At 44.0% G+C, this 19,469-nt stretch overlaps 2 protein-coding genes across 6 annotated transcripts in view; one reads left to right on the top strand and one right to left on the bottom strand.

Annotated features, from left to right (window-relative positions):
- Positions 1 to 11,859: 11,859 nt before the first annotated feature.
- Positions 11,860 to 16,646, top strand: PDCD5 (programmed cell death 5). Its single transcript, XM_005490065.3, has 6 exons — positions 11,860 to 12,013; positions 13,475 to 13,515; positions 14,600 to 14,661; positions 15,097 to 15,188; positions 15,346 to 15,417; positions 15,696 to 16,646. Exons 1-6 carry the CDS (start codon positions 11,948 to 11,950, stop codon positions 15,741 to 15,743), a joined length of 381 nt encoding a protein of 126 aa, XP_005490122.1. The 5' UTR covers positions 11,860 to 11,947; the 3' UTR covers positions 15,744 to 16,646.
- Positions 15,786 to 19,469, bottom strand: part of ANKRD27 (ankyrin repeat domain 27) — a 56,372-nt gene continuing 52,688 nt past the window's right edge. For all 5 annotated transcript variants that reach the window (XM_005490067.4, XM_074551112.1, XM_014269191.3 and 2 more), the window contains one exon: positions 15,786 to 19,026. In XM_005490067.4, coding sequence (XP_005490124.2) covers positions 18,751 to 19,026 — 276 coding nt within the window. In that variant the 3' untranslated portion in view covers positions 15,786 to 18,750. The remainder of the gene's footprint in view (positions 19,027 to 19,469) is intronic.

Raw genomic sequence — 19,469 nt, 5'->3', positions numbered from 1 at the left:
TGGATGTTGAATAGTCAGAGTCCTTCTGACTTCAGCCCACCTGCAGAACTCCTGACCACGGTGCCTTTGCAGCACAAGCTCCTCAGGGCTTCTACTTCACAAGTCTGTTGAGATCTAGAATATATCATTTACATACCATTTGCTTCCTTTCCCTGACTGTTGAACAGCACTCTCTGCAGTCCCATCAGGGTTCTCTCAATGTTCCAGACCATCCTCCCATTTACAAAATCTTTTATTTTTGTTACCTCTAAATTTGGATTTGTCAAAATGCACCAGTTCTTGCATTAAAGCAAGAAATTTTTTGGTCCTACCATGAATTACATGTGTGCATCTTTTATTACAGTAACTTGAAATTTCCCTCTTTTCTCTCTGTAAAATTCAGGATTTACAACTCTCAGGGTACACCTACATACCTGAGAGCAAATCTCCTGTCCAGGTTCAGGGGCTGCAGATTCTTGCAAGCCTGGAGTGCAGGTGAGCATCGTTTCCAGAGATTTCACATGACCACAGATCTCTCCTGGTCACACACAGCATCAGGCTAAACCAGCCTGCTGCTTACTGAGGTTCATCTATGTGACTAGGTGATGGCAAAGCCAAGACAAAATCATAATCTCTGTCAATGTTGTGTGTCCGGTTTATCTCGGCTGTTTGAGGGGCCTGGAAAGGCCCGGGGTGGCCTTGGGGCAGCCCGCGTATCGAAGGACGAGAAGAGGCTTCAGTTCTTCTTTCTGGTTTTATGTTTATTAATTGTTTATCTAAAAGATGTTCTTTCAGCCGAACAGAGATCCGCTCAGCAGTCAGCCATGGGCACACTGTCTCTGCCCTCCCGGGCAGCCACGTATCTTTATACCCTTTGTTACGTATACAATATTTATCATTTTTCCCCAATACCATCTATTCTTATAACTCGGTGTACTCTCAGTACTAACCAATCCAAAGGTGCCACCGTGGCCAAAGAAGATGGAGGAGAAGAGGAACAGAAGGAGGACAGGACACACCCCAATTCCTCCATCTTACTCCTCCAAACCCCCCTGTACATAAATCTTAAACCTTGTGTCTCACTCTCTAATTAACTAATCCCTTCACCATTCACCCTGTGAAGCCCTCATCCTTGTCGTCTCCTGTGTAGGGTTAAAGTCCAGCTACCAGACACTTCTGGCAACATTCCAGGACTCCCGAGCCCCCCAAGCTGGTCTCGGAGGCTCAGCATCTCAGGACTGAAATCTTGAGATCCGACAGTTGTGAATTTGTGTTTGGAAATTACTGAATTGTAACAGTCTGTGACTTTGTGATTTATATATAACCATAATTTTTTTACAGAAACATCATGACAAGCATTTGATGCAGAATTTGCAGTTTACTAATCAGAATTCCTCTGAAATATGAGCAGGAAACATTCTGAGGAAAACCTTGCCTTAACCTTCTGGGACTGCAGTGTCAATATTGAGGCAGGAGGGAAGAACAAGACATTCTTCCTGGGTTACATATACCTTGTAGCTGAAGAGCAGGATGGCTTGGGGAAAAGTGGGACAATCAACTTTGCTTTTGATCAAAAGGAGAATATGCCTGAAGCAGGGAGTGCTCTTGACTGCCACATACTCAATAGCTGGCTTTCCTGGAGAAGAAAGGGGCTGGAAGTCCCCTAAGATCTTTTACTATAAATAACTGTAAATATATAATCCTAACAGAATTAATTGACCCCTCCAGAGCAAGATGTTGTGTGTGGCACCAGGTGCACCTGCCAGACATTCCTCTCAAGCACAAGTTTAAACCCTCAGGAAGGGCTCTGCTCTGCTGCACATGCAGCCAAAGGAAGCTCTTCCTGCACTATTTACTCCCCAGGCAGGATTCTACAGTGTCCTGGCAAGCAGGTCTGCAGGAGCCAGCCCGGAGTGACACAACAGCCCCAGTGCAATTTGAGGTGCTTTGTACATTGCCACTTTTCATGGCAACACTTGTAGCTCCATTTTCCCAAATGCAAGTACAAGTCCTAATCCTTTCCTGTATAATTTTGCAAATTAAACCTAAATTATTCAGAAGTACAGCTGTTGTTGTGTAATCCTTGCTAGTTCTTTATGCAGCTTTCTGTCTATAAGTCACAAATTTTTCTTGGAATCTAGTGCTGAAATAAGTGCAAGAAACACCTTCTGTCTTGCTAAAAGCAGAGTTCTTCCTCCAAAAGGCAAAAGCTAGTGACTTTTTCAGAATCTTTCATTATTTTATACCAATTACTTTCCAGTTTATTTCAACCAGCTGGAAGACCCTTTCTGCTGTTAGCATGGTGTGTTATATACAAGTCCAAGGTTAGAGCAAATGTTTTAATTACAATAACATACATATACAGCTGGAAACACCTCCTGCATGACTTATAATCACATTAAATCAGCTGTACCACCACAGCAAAAAGGGAAACCTGAGGTGTGCTGAACTCTGACAAGACAGCCACAATCAATGTCACTCTAATCACCCTCCAAAGGGATACTCTGCTTTCCCTGGCTGGTGCCTTTCTGCTTACCAGTAGAAATACACCATTAATAATGTCTCTAAAGAGTTTGAAAACCTTTACAGAAAAGCTTTTCTTACGCCCCTAAGTCTGCATATGATAAAGTTTTTTTTTGACTTGTGACTAAGACAGAAAAAATATTTTAAAAATTTTTAAAAATAATGATTTTTGCATGACTTTATCCTATTCTCTGAATGCTCATTTTACTCAAGACTGTGTTCCATCCCATACTGCCTTAACAAAATGTGAGAAGCAGACTGCTGTTTTCTCATTCAATGCATAAAATACAACAAATACATATGCCAAACACTAAATCTTAGTAAATCTTGTTCTGATTTATTTAATTATTTGTATCTTGCAATAACCATAAAGAACCCATTCATTCTTGCTTGTCTTTCCTATTCACAAGTATAATTCTCCACTACTTCAGTATCTTTTGTTTTGGTCATCATGTTTCTCTATGTGTGAAACCCAAATTATTTTTGACTTAGCAGAACATATCAGAAGAACAAATTACATGGTCAGAATGTGCAGTTTGGCAAAGAAAATGTATCTGATTCCATTCTCCCAGCTTTCAGCAGAAGCCAGGCAGGCTTGCTGTGAGCTGCTCAGCATCTGGCCTGAAGGGCTGCTGAGAATCTGGCATTCCAGATTGCCCAGCTCTGGGAGGACATCACTGGACTGCAGCCCTGTGGCTTGGGATGTGAAGGCTCCCAGGGTCTGGAGCACACAACTGCTACAAAATCAGAGAGCCCACATCTGCCCAGGGCAGCAGCTCTGAAAGCCACAGATGGAGTGACCCAGATCCAGTGTCCAGTGCAACCCTCCTCCACAGAGACTGCCTGGGCTGGAGAGGGGTTTGCTCCCAGGCAGGAGGAAGCAAACTGTAAAGCATTACACATCAGCACATTTAACAGAAGTGTACATACAAGAGGTTTCTGTAAACAATCCTTTGAAAATAACATTTGTTTGCATAACTCCTAACACTGTGACAGCACAATGTCCTGGTGTCTGGTTCATGTGAGGTATCTTATACAGTACATCACAATTAGCAAGGGTGGTAATCAGAACAGTTATTGCAAGAAATATTCTGGTTTATTCAGTGATAAAGACTAATGTATTACCAACAAGGGGAGAAGCCACCTTTAAAGTAATTATCTCACCTTCATCTTTGAAAATTAAAGAAGCACAACAGTGACACAAACCTAAACAAATGTTCTGATTTATCTAATGTATATTTTGTGCACTTACATGTTAAAAATACTCAAGCATATTAGTGCTGGAAATCTAGAAACCAAAGCTTATGGCTGCTGTAAAGGGGATACAGAGAAAATATTGTTTGTACAGCCAAGGAGTCAGTGAGGCACGATGTCTCTGTGAAAGCTTCCTCACTCTAGTGGTCTAAGGCTGTTAAAACAAGAAAGCCATGGAGGAAAGGTCTTGTAGCTGTTCTGTGATCCCCTTGGGATGCCTTTTGCAGCTGCAGTGTGCCTGGAGTTCTGGGCTTTGTGGTTTTCAAAACCCTAACCCCAGGTGTAACCCTAACCCTAGGCAGTAAACGCTGCCTTAGGCTAAGGCTACGCCAAAAATGTCCTAAGAAACCTTCAAGAATCCCCTGTCTATCCTTTGAAGCAGTGGAAAAATCCTGAAAAAAAACCTGCCCAGTCTCCAAGTCCCCACCTGTTGTTCTCTAACCCTCTGATGTCTTCCCTACCTTTTTGCAATGGATCTTGTCCTCTGAGAGTTCTGTCATTGTCCTGGTGTGAGGGTTGCTGTCCTGTCTCATTGGGTGGCTTCCACTCAGTCTCTCTGGCAGGGTTGCTGTGTTGTGCTGCTGTTCTTAGGGGGGCTGGCTGGGCTGAGGGCTGCTGCACCTGTACCCTAAGCTGCCTCCTAAGCTGTTCCCTGTAGCCCTGATCTCCCCTGCACTGCCCAGCCCTCAAGCCCTCTTCCTTTACCCCTCAAGCCCCCCAGCCCTCAGGCTCTGTCACCCTCAAGGCCCCTCTCAGCTGCCCCTCAGCTCCTGTGTGTCACCCTTAACCCCTCTGCTTTGCCCCTCAGCCCCAGCTTCTCAGTGCCACCTTCAGCATCTCTGTGTGTCACCCACTGTCCCCTCTCCCTGCTCCTCCCTCAGCTCCCAGCCTCTGCCACACTCAAGCCCCCAGTGCCCCTCAAGCTGCCCCTCAGCCTCTGTCCCTGAAAGGACTCTAAAAAAGCCCTCAAAGTGTCCTAAACACCCCACAAAAACCTAAAAAGAGCCTAAAATACACTAAAATTACCCCACTTTTTAAAAGTCCATAAAAATCCCCAAATAACCTTTAAAAAAATCTCTAAAGAGTCCTAAAAGAGCTCTGAGAATTCACCTAAAATCTTTCAAATGCCCTGATAAGACCCTAAAAAAGCTTAAAAATTCCCTCAAAAACCCTAGAAATACCCTAGTCCTAAAAAAGGACTCAATAGTCCTCAAAAAGCCCTAAAAACTTTTAAGTAGTCCTAAAAAAGCCCCACGAACACCCTAACAATTCCACCCCTAACAATTCCAATTAGCAGTAAGACAGCCCTTAAAACACCCTAAAAATTATTTTAAAAGCCCTAAAGGTATCCTAAACATTTCAAGAGAATTCCTAAAAACCTCCTAAAAAAAAAAAAAAAAAAAAAAAAGAAAAAAAAAAGAAAAAAAAGCCACCACTAAAATATCCTTAAAAATTGCTGAAAAAAACCCCTAAAATACTGTAAAAAACTGTTCAACCCTTACCTGTAACTCTGTGGCCTCCAAACATCATCTCTGCCTATTATTTGGGGTAATTGCCTGCAGCTGCTGGGAGGGTTCTGGGGCTGTCCCACCATTAGGGTGGCACCTGTACCCTAACCCTGCCTGGTACCCTGTGTCCTTTGCACCCCCTAACCCTCAGTGTCAGCTCTCCACCTGTAAGTGCCCCCCATCTTTGCCCCTCAGCAATGTCTGTGTGTCACCCCAAAACTCCTGTTTGGGCACCCACATGCTGCTGCAGGGAGTCACTGGTGGGGGTGAGGAAAGGGAGGGATGGGGCAGGGGCGACCTGGATTGCAGAACCCCAGCAGACAGCCAGGCACTTGGCAGCACAGGAAACTGAACACTAACTCCAGCCTTTTTTCCTGGCAAACAAAACTCACCCATCCAGGTTCCTGATGGCAGATTGCAGGAGCCACTTGGCACTGTCAAACCAGCCCGAGTTGGCACAGGTGCCACCTTGGGTCTGGGAGGCATCCTGTGCAATGAGGAATTTCAGGAGCCAGCCGGTCACTCCGGGCCACAAGCCCTTGAACACCAATATTGACCCTTTTCCCTGGCAAACAAAACTCACCCAGCCAGGTTCCTGATGGCAGATTGCAGGAGCCACTTGGCACTGTCAAACCAGCCTGAGTTCACACAGGTGCCACCTTGGGTCTGGGAGGCATCCTGTGCAATGCAAAATTTCAGGAGCCAGCCGGTCACTCATTCTAAGGCTGGTTCCAATCAAAACGCTGCAGTGGAAGCCATGTTGTTGCAGTTTGTGTTCCCCAGGGGATGCCTTTTTCATCTGCAGTGTGCCTGGAGCTCTGGGCTTTTTGGTTTCAAATCCTAACCCTAGCTGGAACCCTAACTCTAGGCAGTAAACACTGCTTTAGTCTAAGGTTGGTTCCAAGGAAAAAGCTGTGGTGGAAGTCATGTTGTTGCAGTTTTTTGTTCCCCTTGAGATGCCTTTTGTGGCTGTAGTGTGCCTGGGGCTCTGGGCTTTGTGGTTTTCATAACCCTAACCCTAGACCCTAGGCAGAGCAGTAAAAGCAGCCTCTGATATGAATGTGTACTGATAAATTTGAAGGCTATCAATCTGCCTCTTGTTTAGTGCTGTTGAAATAAGAGCAGGTGAAGCAGGGCTCAGGCAGCAGCTCCTTGCTTTTCTCACAACACACTCAGGATATTCCATTCTGCCCGACTCCACTCCTCTCTCCCATAACTGCTCTCAGCATTGTGGAACAGCCAAAGCTCTGCTAGGTCAGCTGAGGCCTTCTCAGCACACCTTGACTTCAGCAAAGGAAATGACAAAAAAAACAAGAGCAAACACTTCTTTTTACCCCAGTCTCACATTTTCTCTCCCTGTTCTAGTCTTGCAATCACCCCCCTCTATCTTTCTGTGCAATCTGCCCTCCATTTATTCCTCTGTCTCTCTTTTTATCTCATTGAAACAGCAGCTAAAAGGGGAAACAGTGAGATAGAGTGGGAAACTTCAATATCAATGTGCTTCTTTTATTCCATGGTCTCCCAGATAAATAATTGAAACCAATAGTGTTGCAGACCTTTTCAAGGAGACATTTTTCCATAGGCTGCAGCAAAATTTCATAGCTGGAATGCAATAAATACTTAACAGTGAAAAAAAATAATCTGGTGCATCTCATACCTGTGTCATTTACAAAAATAAGTAAAAACCCAGCACTAGTTCCTGTCTGTTACTACCAGGAGAAACTGCTGGCTTGGTGCATCTCTTTTTTACACAGTAGTATCTTTTAATAGAACCATGCTTCAAATTAATGTAGTTTACAGAATATGGAAGGGTTAATTTCAGATTGTTTTGATTTTGTTTTAAGCAAAAATAATTCTCGTGGACAAGGGTAAACTTCCACATCTATATGTAGGGACAGGTATAAAACTCCTAAATGAACACTTCTTTAAAACTGAGAGTATCTAATTGTACTAGATATCTATGTACTAGATCTATGTGTATCTGTGTACTACTAGTGTAACTGTGTACTACTAGATCTCTGTACTAGATCAAATAAAATAATACTACTGGAAACAGCAACTGCTTTCCTTTTAACTTAGAGGGATAATTCTAAATTGTCTACTCCCTGTAATCCATAGTTCAGATTTTTTGGGGAGCTGGGAAACGTGTTTCAGAGCAAGCAATGTCCAGCTGCAAGGAGAGCTAAGGAAAAAAGACAATTCTGATCTCTCATAGGCAGTGCCTGACCTGCTCAGCTGAATGCAATGGTACTAAACTGTTAATACAGTTACAGTTGGCCCATTCAAGTTAATTCCTACTCTGAACTGAAATATGAGAAAAAAGTCTTTAGGAAGGGACAGTAAAGCAATACAGTCAGCATTCCTCATTAACCAAACCAACAAACAAGTGACTAAGTGCTTAATACTATAGAAATTTAACAATATGGTAAATCCTGTCAGAGAAAAATATCACAATTCCAAAAGAAAACCAGGAACTGGTTTCAGCCACAGCCCATTCTCACTTCATGTGTGTGCTGATAATGCAGAGTTCCTGTTTCATTTGCTTTGCTGTGCTCCAGCTCATTACACACAGCTGCTTCCCATGGGACAAGTACAATACACAGAAGGAAAATTAACAACCTGAAGTATAAGATTTTAGCCAAAAAATTCAAAGGCTTTCGTGTTCTACTTCTTGATAATGCAACAAAAACCTCAAACCAGATGTTTCTAAAAAATTAGGATGTAAGAGCATGTATCTATATAGCAATAAAAATCCCATTAATGGCTTCAGCCAGGTTAAAATAACTATGGAAACCTGTGTAGCAGAGCAAACCATGAGTGATGGCAAACTAAAATAGGAAATATGCACACACATATGTATATATATATAGAGTTATTTCAGTGGACTGAAAATTACACATGAACTCAAGTAGTTTGCAGGTTGAACTTAAACCCCAATTCAGTTCCTGCTGAAATCTGTAAGATACAATCACTGCTTCTGTATCCCACTTTAAATCTTTAAATATATATATATATATATATATATATATATATAGCATAAGGAAACACTTGAATGTGCTCCTCACATCTGATAACACTATATGGATTATGTTCCCACAAAACATTTGCTATTTAGTGTTTGAAAATAAATGTAATTTAAAAGTCTGTCAATAAAACTGTAAAGAGTAATATTTTTCCTTTTCTCACTCCTGTCTTTTACAATCTGAGATCTCTTCACACATGGCCATCATTCTATTTCCAAATCCATTCTACTGTATTTTGCTGTTATTGCATACAACTCTTTGTAAAGCCATGATCCAGCCTGGGCACAATGATTCTCAGGACACATTTATTTATTTATTAGAGCCCACTGCTGGGGCACCATTCAGAGTGTTGCATTGCAAATAATCCTTGTCTGCATTGGTGTGTTTGTTAATGGGACAATGGAAATTAAAGGGGAAATCTTCTATGGCTTCAGTAGCCATCTTCAGGCACAGTGTTATTGTATAATTACTAATTAGATGCTTTAAAACCACTGTTAATTATTGAAGATTGTAGTTTCTACTCTTGCTGTAAATTTTTCTTAATTTCTTTCTCATCAAATGCAATTCAATTTTTATTTTTTTTAATATTACTTTTCTTATAGTATCTTACTTCAGCTTCTGTAAGGTGGAAAAATCTTCCTAATTTTTCTTAAAATTTTAATTTAGGCCAGAGATGACTAACCAAGGATTTCTTCAAGTGAGGATTTCCAGTGTATCTTCCAAGCAGAAGAGCTAAACACAGAGTTTGCAGAGTGTTGTCACAACCATCAATATTTTGCTTTATTTACAATTGCTTGAGGAATGAGATGTTTTGTTCATGACTTTTTTCATGCATTCTGTTATGACTCTAATATGGTGTCATTCCAAGGGTGATAATGAGGTCAGTGTGAGCATTACTTAAATAAAGACACCATTTATAGTGATTAAAACCTTGGGGAAAAATCAGCAGCTTTTCTTGATCCCTCTAGTGTTTGAAATTGACTCTCAAAGGACTTGTGGAGGATCCTGCTTATTGAAAGTGATCTCCTGGAGATTTTTACATATCTCAAGTAGTCCTGAGAACTCTGCTGAATTACTAATCTACACATAGGGCATTATTACTTGCAAAGCAATACATACTGAGCATTTTTGGCAGCTGACATTCCTAAATAATACCGAGTATAAGTTTAAAAAATAGAAAACCCAGTCTTTTTAAAGCATCTCTTTTCTGTTTATCATCCTTCATCAATATGACACACAGAATTCTCTGGATATATCAAAAATGTTGAGAATTTTCAGGAATCCACTATTTCTGCATTACAACTAAAGGTTCTGAACAGAATAAATAGTTCAACTGATTCTGAAAAACCTTGGTCCAGCCTTCCATGCTTGTGCAGTTAGAGCTGCCCTGTTTGCAGAGGGAATGATCTGTACCTGGGAGCAGCTGAAAAACAAACCAGGCATCTGAGGAGCCAAAAACAACACACAACTTAAAGCATTGTTGCCTCCAGATTTCTTTAATGAACCACAAACTCTTTTGCTCCCTGAGCCTCACATCGTAATTGGCAATAACTACGACACCTTCTCAAAACACAGAAACTCATCAGCTGCCAGCTCCCTGCTAATAAACTCACCCAGAACAACTTATTAAGACATAACCTTTAAGTGTGTGAGCAAACAATATGCAGTGAAAGCCGCAACACAAATGTCTATAAAGCGAGATGAAGTATTAGGATTACTGCAGCTTTCTCTGAGCGAGGCCAAGCATATGGTGGCATAATGGAGCATGAATTTACAGCAGCAGAGATGTACGATATAGATTAAAGCTTCATCTGGGAGAACATACTGCGCGGCAAAAAAAAAAAAAAAAAACAAAACAACAACAAAAAAAACCAAAACAGAACAAAAAACACCTAACAAAAAACCCCAAAAATAACCCGAACAATTTTTTGTTTTGTTTTCTGGTTTAACGATGAGCACCGTTACTGTTGTGTAGAACAAGGGCTCCCTCTGGTGCCCAAGGGGAAGGACAAACCAAATCCTACCTTCTGAACCGCTAAATAGCCAAAACAGCTCTGATTTTCAATCGGTCTGAACATGCTTCTCAGAACACGAGGGGGGATGCGAGATTTCCAGGCAGGACGGATGGGCTCCTGTGGTCCATCTGGAAGGTGCGACATGAAAAAATCCAAAATAAATTCACTCCACTAAGTAAGCACTTGACACATTTTGTTACTGTTTAAAACGAGACCAGAAATGTTTGGTAAAGAAATATTTATTTTCCCTGTGGTAAGGGAGCTGTGGCTTATTCATCCTGACAGAACAGCTTTTGGGGTTTTTCTTCAGGTAAATTAAATCTTAAAGTACGAATGGAAAACCTACCTCTTATTCTGTAATAAGAGTGTGACCAATCAACAACAAAGGCTGAAATTTGAGGTGTGAAAGTTCCTTTTTTAACGTGATTGAAGCTATTAAATGAGAGTGCCAGTAATAGCTGCATTGCTATTTTGATGGTATTAAAGTGTCTTTGTACCCAGTCGGATGAAGGCCAGTACCTTTGTCAGCTTTTTGGGGGAATGTGGGGTTTTTTTTCTATTTGATTCCAGAGACAGGGCCGTGGCTGCAGGTCAGGATTTAGTCCCCATTGCAGACTGTGGACCCAGCTGCAGAGCGGGGGCTCAGCACAACGAGGCATTTTTGGGGAGCCCCAAAAAGCAGAGCAGAGCTGGGGGCAGCGCCACTCCCTGCTGCTCCCGTGGGATGATCCACCGAATCGCGTCCTCACGGCTGCTTTTTTGGGGAAATTGAAGGGCCCGTGGCAGAGTCAGAGCCCAGGCCACCAGTCCATGGTGACATCTGTAGCAGTCACTGGCACAAAGGGACACGGCAGAGCCTCGGTGTTCCAGCAGCCCAGCGGGACCGTGCCCGTCCCGCTGTTCCCTCACACACTCCGGGCTGGCCCCGTCCCTCTGTGCCCTCACACATAGCGCACTCCGGGCTGGTCCCGCTGTGCCTTCGCACACAGAGCACTCCGGACCGGTCCCGTCCCGCTGTTCCCTCACACACAGCGCACTCCGGACCGGTCCCGTCCCGCTGTTCCCTCACACACAGCGCACTCCGGGCTGGTCCCGGTCCCGCTGTGCCCTCACACACAGCGCACTCCGGACCGGTCCCGCTGTGCCCTCACACACAACGCACGCCGGGTTGGTCCCGTCCCGGTCCCGCCGGCAGCTCAGGAAAGGCAAGGAGCTGCTGGAGAGGGTGCAGCAGAGACCACAAAGATGAGGAAGGGTCTGGAGCATCTTTGTGATGAGGAGGGACTGTGACACGTGAGCCTGGGGAAGAGTGAGAGGGATCTCATCAGTCCATACGACATGGGGCCAGGCTCTGTTCAGTGGAGCCCAGCAATACCGGTGATCTAAAACACCGGCTCCCACATCAATATGGGGAAGAGCTTCTTTACACTGCGGGTGGCAGAACTGCCAGAGAGGTGTGGAGTCCCCCTCTCTGGACACATCCCAAACACACCCGGACGTGTCCCTGCGTCCCCTGTTCGGTGACCCTGCCCTGCTCAGGGGGCTCGGGCATAGGCGGTGGATTGGCCTCGCCTGGCGAGGGCGCGGCAGAGCGGAGCAGCGTTCGGCGGTGGATTGGCAGCGCCTGGAGCGGGCGGCCTCAGCCATGGCGGACGAGGAGCTGGAGGCGCTGCGGCAGCGGCGGCTGGGCGAGATCAGGGCCGAGCACGGGGTGAGGGGACGGGGGGATCGAGGCCGAGCACGGGGTGAGGGGACGGGGGGATGGGGCCGAGCACGGGGCGAGGGGACGGGGGGATCGAGGCCGAGCACGGAGTGAGGGGACGGGGGGATCAGGGCCGAGCATGGGGTGAGGCAGCGCCTGCCCCTCCGCCCGCGGCGCTTTCGGCGCCTCTCGGGGGCCGGAGGGGAAGAGCAGGGGCGGGTGCGTGACCGGGGAAAGCGGGAAGAGGCCCGGCCGTGCCCGAGCTTTGGCTGGAAGCGGCACCGAGCGCATCCCCGGCCCCGCCGCCTCCCTCCGCTCATGCCCCGGGAGGTTCGGAGTACGAACGTTCCCGCCCCCGACCACTCACTATTCCATGGATTGCCTTCCCAGCCTTTCCAGCTATGTCAGTTTTCAGAGCTGAATCACAGGATCACAGAATTGTTAGGGCTGTAAGGAACTTCTGGAAATCATCCAGTTCAGGCTCTCAGCAGGGCAGGGTCACCTGGAGCAGCTGACACAGGAGCGTGTCCAGGTGGGTTTGGAGTGTCTCCAGAGACGAGACTCCACTCCCTCCCTGGGCAGCTGCTCCAGTGCTCTGCCACCCTCCCTGGAAAGAAGTTCTTCCTTCTGTTAAGTGAAACTTGTGTTTTAGTTTATGGCCATTGCTCCTTGTCCTCTGCTGGGCACCACTCAAAGGAGTTGGACACCATCCTCTGATACAATCCATGTATGGATTTATATGAAGTGTCAATTTTGTTGTTCCTGTGAAGGAACTCTACCTCCAGCCATCCCCGTTTCCTGTCCGTGTGGTTTTCCATCCTGCTTTCACACCTTAATTGTTACCTGTAACATCTGAGGTGTTGACTCCATATAAAGTTCAGGTTTTTTTGGTTTTTTGTTACTTGTTTCTAAATAGTCACCAGTAGTAGTGACTTGGAAGTTTGCCCCCTTTTTGTTTTTCATATGTATCAGTGTTTAATGCAGGAACCAACTCTTGTAGAACCCCCTCATTAACTTTTCATTGGTTTCAGGAGTTAGATTTGATGATCCTTGTGGGTTCTTCCAGCTCAGAATGTTCCATGGTTTTGTGATTCTGGGATTTCAGCTGCCAAGCTGAGAATGTGTTCTGTTTCGTTTTGCTTATCCTTAACTCACTCCAATGGGTCTGTAATGCTTCTGTCCCTTTCCTGGGCTTTGGGGCAGCCTGGTACCCTGGAGCCGTGGGAAGGCTCTCCCTGCCCCCAGCCCCAGGAGCAGCTCACCCACTGCTGCCAGCACTGGCTGTGAGGAGAGCAGAGGGTGGCACATTTATGTGCTGGGGCAGCAGATTCCCATTTCCAGGATCTCATCCACGGGCAGCAGGTTTAGCAGGCAGCTTTATCTTCCATCAACACTGCTGGAATATTTGAACTTTCTGTCTTGTGTGGAGTGATTCTGGATTGTGATATTTGCTCTGATCTCCTCCCTCAGGATCCTTCTGCTGATCCATCACAACAGGAAGCAAAGCAGAGGTATGAATGACACTATTGAATTTTGGTCTTGCATCTCATCATCTTTAACCATTTGTTTTGTTGCTGGGGAAACCACCACCACCCCCAAAGGAACTGAAATGGATCAAAGATCTGATGCAGGTGTGGCTCCCATGCCGTGCCCACAGTGCCTGAGCCCTGCTGGGGTGGGAGGGTGATGAGGAAGCAGCAGCAGCTCAATGTCCCCTGGCCCTTGTGTGAGTTCAGCTGCAGGGATGCAGCAGGGTGCCCTGGGGAGCATTATCCTCCCACTGCCACCTTGGCTCCTCAGGCTGGTAGGAGTTTATCATCCAAGTCCTGCAGGCTGCCAGAACTCCTCCCAAACTGGTGCTTTTGGTCAGTGCTGAGTTTGGGTTGGGTTTGGCTGCTATTGCAGTGGGAAGAGCCTTTCCCAGCTGATTGGAGTTTTCTGGGATTCTGTTCCACTTAAAAAGCTGAAGCAAAATTATTTTTCTGGAAGCTCAGTGGGGGGACAGTTCAGTATTTGTGCTAAGGGGAAAATTGTAAACAAGTGTGTGAAGAGCCGACTTTGCACAGTCCAAGCCCGTATGAACTAAAGTTTCATAAACTAAAGCTCCAGTTTTGCAGATACTTCTATCAAATATTGTAAATACATGGAGACTTAGTGAAGTCTCCATGTGAAAGTTCTAAATACACAAATGAGCTTTGCTTTGGATTTGGAATTGCATGGACAATTCCTTGTGCCTATTCTACCATGGAGTGAATTCCACATGGATAAATGCAGGCTCTAAAGGGTAGCACAGCTTTTGTCTCTTAAAATGTCGTCATGAGCAGTGAGAAGGTGTAAGGATGAAACTCCACCTTGATTTCTTGGAAGATGTTGCCAGCTGTGTAACTTCAGTGATGGGAAATGGGAAATGTCCATAAGAAAAGGACATTCCCAGGACAGGAAATGCTGTAAAAGATACCATGTAAATGGGAGGTTTGAAATGACCTCAAGAAGCACTTCCATGAATCAAAAATCTTCTGTGCTTTGCTGTTCTGTGCATGTTATTTTAGGGGTTTGAAATCCCACTTTTAATGTGTGCCTCACTTTCCCTTACAGAGAAGCAGAGATAAGGAATACTATTTTAGCTCAAGTTCTTGATCAAGCAGCTCGTGCAAGATGTGAGTATCCAAGTAACTTCCTCATAAAAAATACTCAGCTAAGTGACTCCTCAGAAGTGTGTTGTACAGAGGCCAGACTAGAAAAATACTCCTTTTGCTGAGAAGATAAAACTTGCAGCTTTTCAGTTGGCAATATCAGTGATTAGCAGGGAGAGGCTGATGAGTATCTGAATTATGTTAATGTTTTGGGTTTTATTTAAATTAGTAGAATAAGTTATATGGAGAGTCAGAGTTGTTTAATGAGGAGCAAATATTTAAAAGTAAGAAATGTAACTGTCTTGTACCTGGCATAAATGAAAATACCTTTTTCAATTTATTTCATGACCCTGGTATGAAGAAGATTGTTTCCTAGGGACATGTGTCACTTTTTTGTTACTAGTGAAGGTACTGGAGAATGTTCTAACCCCAAATGAACAGAGCCTGTTTTTGTTGCAGTAAGCAATTTAGCACTTGTGAAACCAGACAAAGCAAAAGCAGTAGAGAATTATCTTATACAGATGGCAAGATTTGGACAGCTAGCTGGAAAGGTGAGTATGTTTCATAATTCTTTCTCACATATATTTATTTTTAAACCCAACTGACTCTATATATAATTCCATCAAAAACCTTTTGTAAGAAAGGAAATGGCAATTCAGTTTGATACTCTCAGAGTGTGTTTATCCACATTTTGTTTGACTTTCCTAGGTATCAGAACAAGGTTTGATAGAAATTCTTGAAAAAGTGAGTCAGCAAACAGAAAAGAAAACAACAGTGAAGGTGAGTTTTGTTTCCTAAGTGTAATGTTGTATAAAGTAGAGCAGCAGAATTGCACGGTGGGACCAGGTCAGGGTGGAAGTTTGGATTTGCACCTCCTGCCCTGCCCTGCTGGGTTCCATCAGAGCAGTCTGGGGCCAGCCTGGTGTGTTCGGCCTGGCCAGCTCTGTCCTGTGCCCTGGGCCAGGCAGGGCCTTCCTTGCCACGTGCATGGACTGGGAAAGGCTTGTGCCAGCCTGCATCCACCATCACCCTTCAATTCTCACTTTATTTCATTCTAGTTCAACAGAAGGAAAGTCTTGGATTCTGATGAAGAGGATGATTATTAATACTACTGTAAGGCTGCCAAACAATAGCCTGGAAAAATGCTGTTAGCAGGCAGAATGCAAGATCTGAAAATGTTTACGCTTCTTGACTTTTTTTTTATTATTATAAAAGGCCAACAAATAACTTGTAAAATAAATCTGAGAAGGGGGATTTTATAACTTAAAGTTTTGTAGTATAAGAGGCCTGAGCAGTGTGGGGTTCCCCATGGCTTCATTAGCATGAGTGTTTTGTTGCCCCTTCCTCACTGTAAGCTCTGCTTTCAGCCACTGCACACACTTAACTTGCTGTTACTGGAGGTTGCAAGCCCAGGAGCCAAGTGAGACAGGGCACAGGTACTCAGAGTTAAAGTGTGTCCAGACTGGCACAGAAGTGTTGGAAAGGAGATTCCCTGAGCCCCTGAAGGATGCCTGCCCAGCCAGCCACCGCCTCTCAAGGCCTTACTGGAAATTTAAAAATGAAAGCATCCAACTGGTGTTTGGGTCAGGGACTCCTGTCAGGCAGTCTGTGTAAAGAAGCATTACCAGCAAACAGCTGAACTGTTCCCCTTTCAGTTCCTGGGCTTTCACACAAAGCAAGTTAACTGTGTCACACACAGCACTGTTCAGACACCTGCTATCGTGTATTCTTACAACTACCTCCACTTTTATCAGATGGCTGGAGACTTTCTTACCTGGAAAAAAAACACAGACCATTTTCCTAAACTCTGCAACTCCTGCATGCTTAAAGTGAAACTGAACTTGTGCTGTGCTTTCATTCAAGAATATGGTTATGGAAATCAGTAGGATGAATACTGTAATGTGCTGATAAACTCTCCCACCACAACCCCCTATCTGACATAATTTAACAGGATCGTGTATGATTCCAACTGCACTGTTTTTGGAACAGAATAAACTGGTTTCAAGTGAGTACTAGTGGGTGTGTTTTTCATCTTGTCTGAATGTGGTTAAAAATACAAAACATTTGTTATTTTTGTTTCATTTGGTTTAGACTCTGCATTTTGCTTTTCTGTGTTTGTAATTAGGATGCCTTAGCTTTAGTGATACCCTGAGTGTGCCAAATTTCTTCAGACTTACAGCCCTTACTGAGTGAAGCCAAAGTTTGGTGAACTGATTGTTCTTACCTATATGGTTGAGAAATCTGAAGAATAGTTAAATGCATGCTACAATAAAACACAAGCAAAATTCTCACTCTGTAATTTGGAAATCAGATTTATAATAGTCTACTAGATTACAGTAGATTATTCTTGCTACAGGTAAGGACTGATGACTTACTCTGAGTCATCTTTATAGTGTCACAAGAAGGAAAAAACCTGTTTTACCTCTTTCCTTTTGTGTCTTTTGACTCGTAATAGCTGAACATTCTTTTTTTTTTTTTTTTAATTTGAACACAGAACTAGAAAAGGAGATTATGTGAAAATGCTGAGCTTCACTAACAGTTCTATTTTGCGCACCTCTGTGCATAAATCTAAAACCACACAACCTAATAAAATTATCTGTAAATGTAGAAGGAAGGAAAATCCAGGAGTAAACACAAGGTAAAGTCTTCAAATGCCTACAAAACAAGAAAAATCTGTAATAGACTCAATGCTTGGACAAAAGCACTCAAAGGAAATGGCATTTTTAAGAGTTCTTTTACTAGTTTTTCTTTCCATCATTTGGCACAAATCCAAGGCACATCAGAAAATCAGATGAACTCATAAATTATTAGAAAAATAAACACATTACCCTCAAATCCATATGTCATTTGACATTTTACCTCTTAGATTAAAAAGTTATCTGAAAAACCCAGCACTCTTATCTTCCAGCTTTGTATTTTGCCAGGTAATTTACTAATACCACAGTTAAAAGAAAGAGAATTATGTATACAAATAGTTCATGAAATAAAATGCAAGCTGCATGTGATGAGCAAAGAATAAAAAAATCCTGCACAGCAAAACCTGGCTTGTGCTATTTACAGATTGGCCTCCCATAACTGAACAGCAGAAAATGAACTTCAGATGTAAAAGCAGCCCCTGGGTGGTTCCCTCAGTTCCTCAGTGCTCCCCCTGGCAATGGGGCAGGATTTGGCCTCTCCCAGCCAGTGCTCACCGGGGTGAGAAGTACCTTTCACAACGGCAATTTCCCTCTTTAACAGCAGCCCAGAGCAGGCTCTGGAGCAGTTTTGTCTGTGGATGTTGCTCAGGATCAGAATCATGAGTAATTGTGCATTTTTGCATTACTTCCTTTGGAGGAGGGGAAAAGCAACTTAAATGCATGCTACAATAAAACACAAGCAGCACCTTGTGCTTGCTTCTGCTTTCCTATAGGGCTGTGAACAGCAGGCCCAAAGTTGAGCTTTGTCATGGGCTCTCCACTTTTCCCCAGTATCTTGGCTCCTCTGTAAGAACCTGATCTTGCAGCTCCAGTACAGGGGAGCATTGCTGAGATATTGGCAAGGATTACATCCCTTCACATTGGTAATGCAGATGTTATGGACTGTTGTTTGCCCAGCTACTGAAATATACAGAAATATACACTATAATGGTTTGTAACATTACAATAAAAATAGAGACATTTCAATTACCTCTGGCAATAAATACCTTGTTATCCAATATATCTTTTTATATATATAAATATATTTATATTTAATTCTGAATGTAGTGATAAAAACTGAAAATGCAAAAATTATTCAAAGACTTTTAAAACAAAGTGGGTGGCTGAAAAATACAATACAGGGTTTCATTTGGTTTACTGTTACATAGAACTTTTTAATAACAATAGGAAAGTAATTTTGCTGTCTTTACCCCTTTACATCCCTGTTAGTGAGATCAGCAATGATCTGGCTGTGTGGTCACCTCCAACACGAGCAGAGGAGCCAGGCCCAGGTGCCAGAACATTCCAGCCGTGCTGCAGAGCCTGTGCCTGCTCTGAGCTGGGGGTGTGAATGTCACCGACAGTAACACACAGTGAAGGGCCACCGAAATTCACAGCACAACTTCCTCAGCTCCGGCCTTCCGATCCGTGCTTCCCTTCAGGGCTGTGAACCCGAGCCCTGCCAGTGCGGGGACTGCGGCACCGCTGGGGCCGCCGGGCTGCAGGAGCCGCTGTCGCTGTCGCTGCCCTCTGCCGGCAGTGGCACAGTGACCGTGTGTCTGCGCTGCAGTAACTGACTCCGGGGAGGAGCTGCCGTGTCATCATCATCCTCCACAAACTCACCGCTGCACCCCGAGTCCGTCCCCTGACCTGTGCTCTGCTCCAGCATTCCAACAGATTTTAATTTGCTTTTATCAAAGCTTTTAATAGCCATCTGTGAGGAGAGAGAAATGATAGGTTAAAGCATCTGCTTTCTTAAGAAGGAACATGAATATATTGTTTCTTGAACTTTATTATCACATGAATTTCATGACACTGAGAACACAGCCAAGATTTAAAATAGCATACTTTTTCTAAGAGAGTAATTCTATTTGGGCTACATATGAGAAAACAAGAGGCCAGCCTGCCCCAGGCTACACACACATCAGTACCAGACCTGAAAACATAACAGACATTCCAAAACTTTTTTTCACCTCACTATCCCAACAGCATCCCAGCTCTTCTAAACACCATTTGTAATGCAAGTCTCAATGCACTTGAAATTCACAGCCATTTCTTTTACTATTAAGAAAAGTGGCAGTAGTAACAGACAGGTGACCCAGGTACTGCTGAAGGCAAAGGCAGTTTTAGTTTTCCCTGCTTCCAGAGGTCACCTGT

Source organism: Zonotrichia albicollis, chromosome 13 (genome assembly GCF_047830755.1).
Source record: "Zonotrichia albicollis isolate bZonAlb1 chromosome 13, bZonAlb1.hap1, whole genome shotgun sequence".
In the NCBI taxonomy this organism is placed as follows: domain Eukaryota; kingdom Metazoa; phylum Chordata; class Aves; order Passeriformes; family Passerellidae; genus Zonotrichia; species Zonotrichia albicollis.
This window is presented reverse-complemented; position numbering and strand designations above follow the sequence as displayed.

Coding starts and splice junctions, on each gene's coding strand:
- PDCD5 (XM_005490065.3), top strand. CDS start 11,948: ATGGCGGACGAGGAGCTGGAGGCGCTGCGGCAGCGGCGGCTGGGCGAG. Junction 14,662..15,096: donor TCAAGCAGCTCGTGCAAGAT/GTGAGTATCCAA, acceptor TTTTTGTTGCAG/TAAGCAATTTAGCACTTGTG. Junction 15,418..15,695: donor AAAAGAAAACAACAGTGAAG/GTGAGTTTTGTT, acceptor ATTTCATTCTAG/TTCAACAGAAGGAAAGTCTT.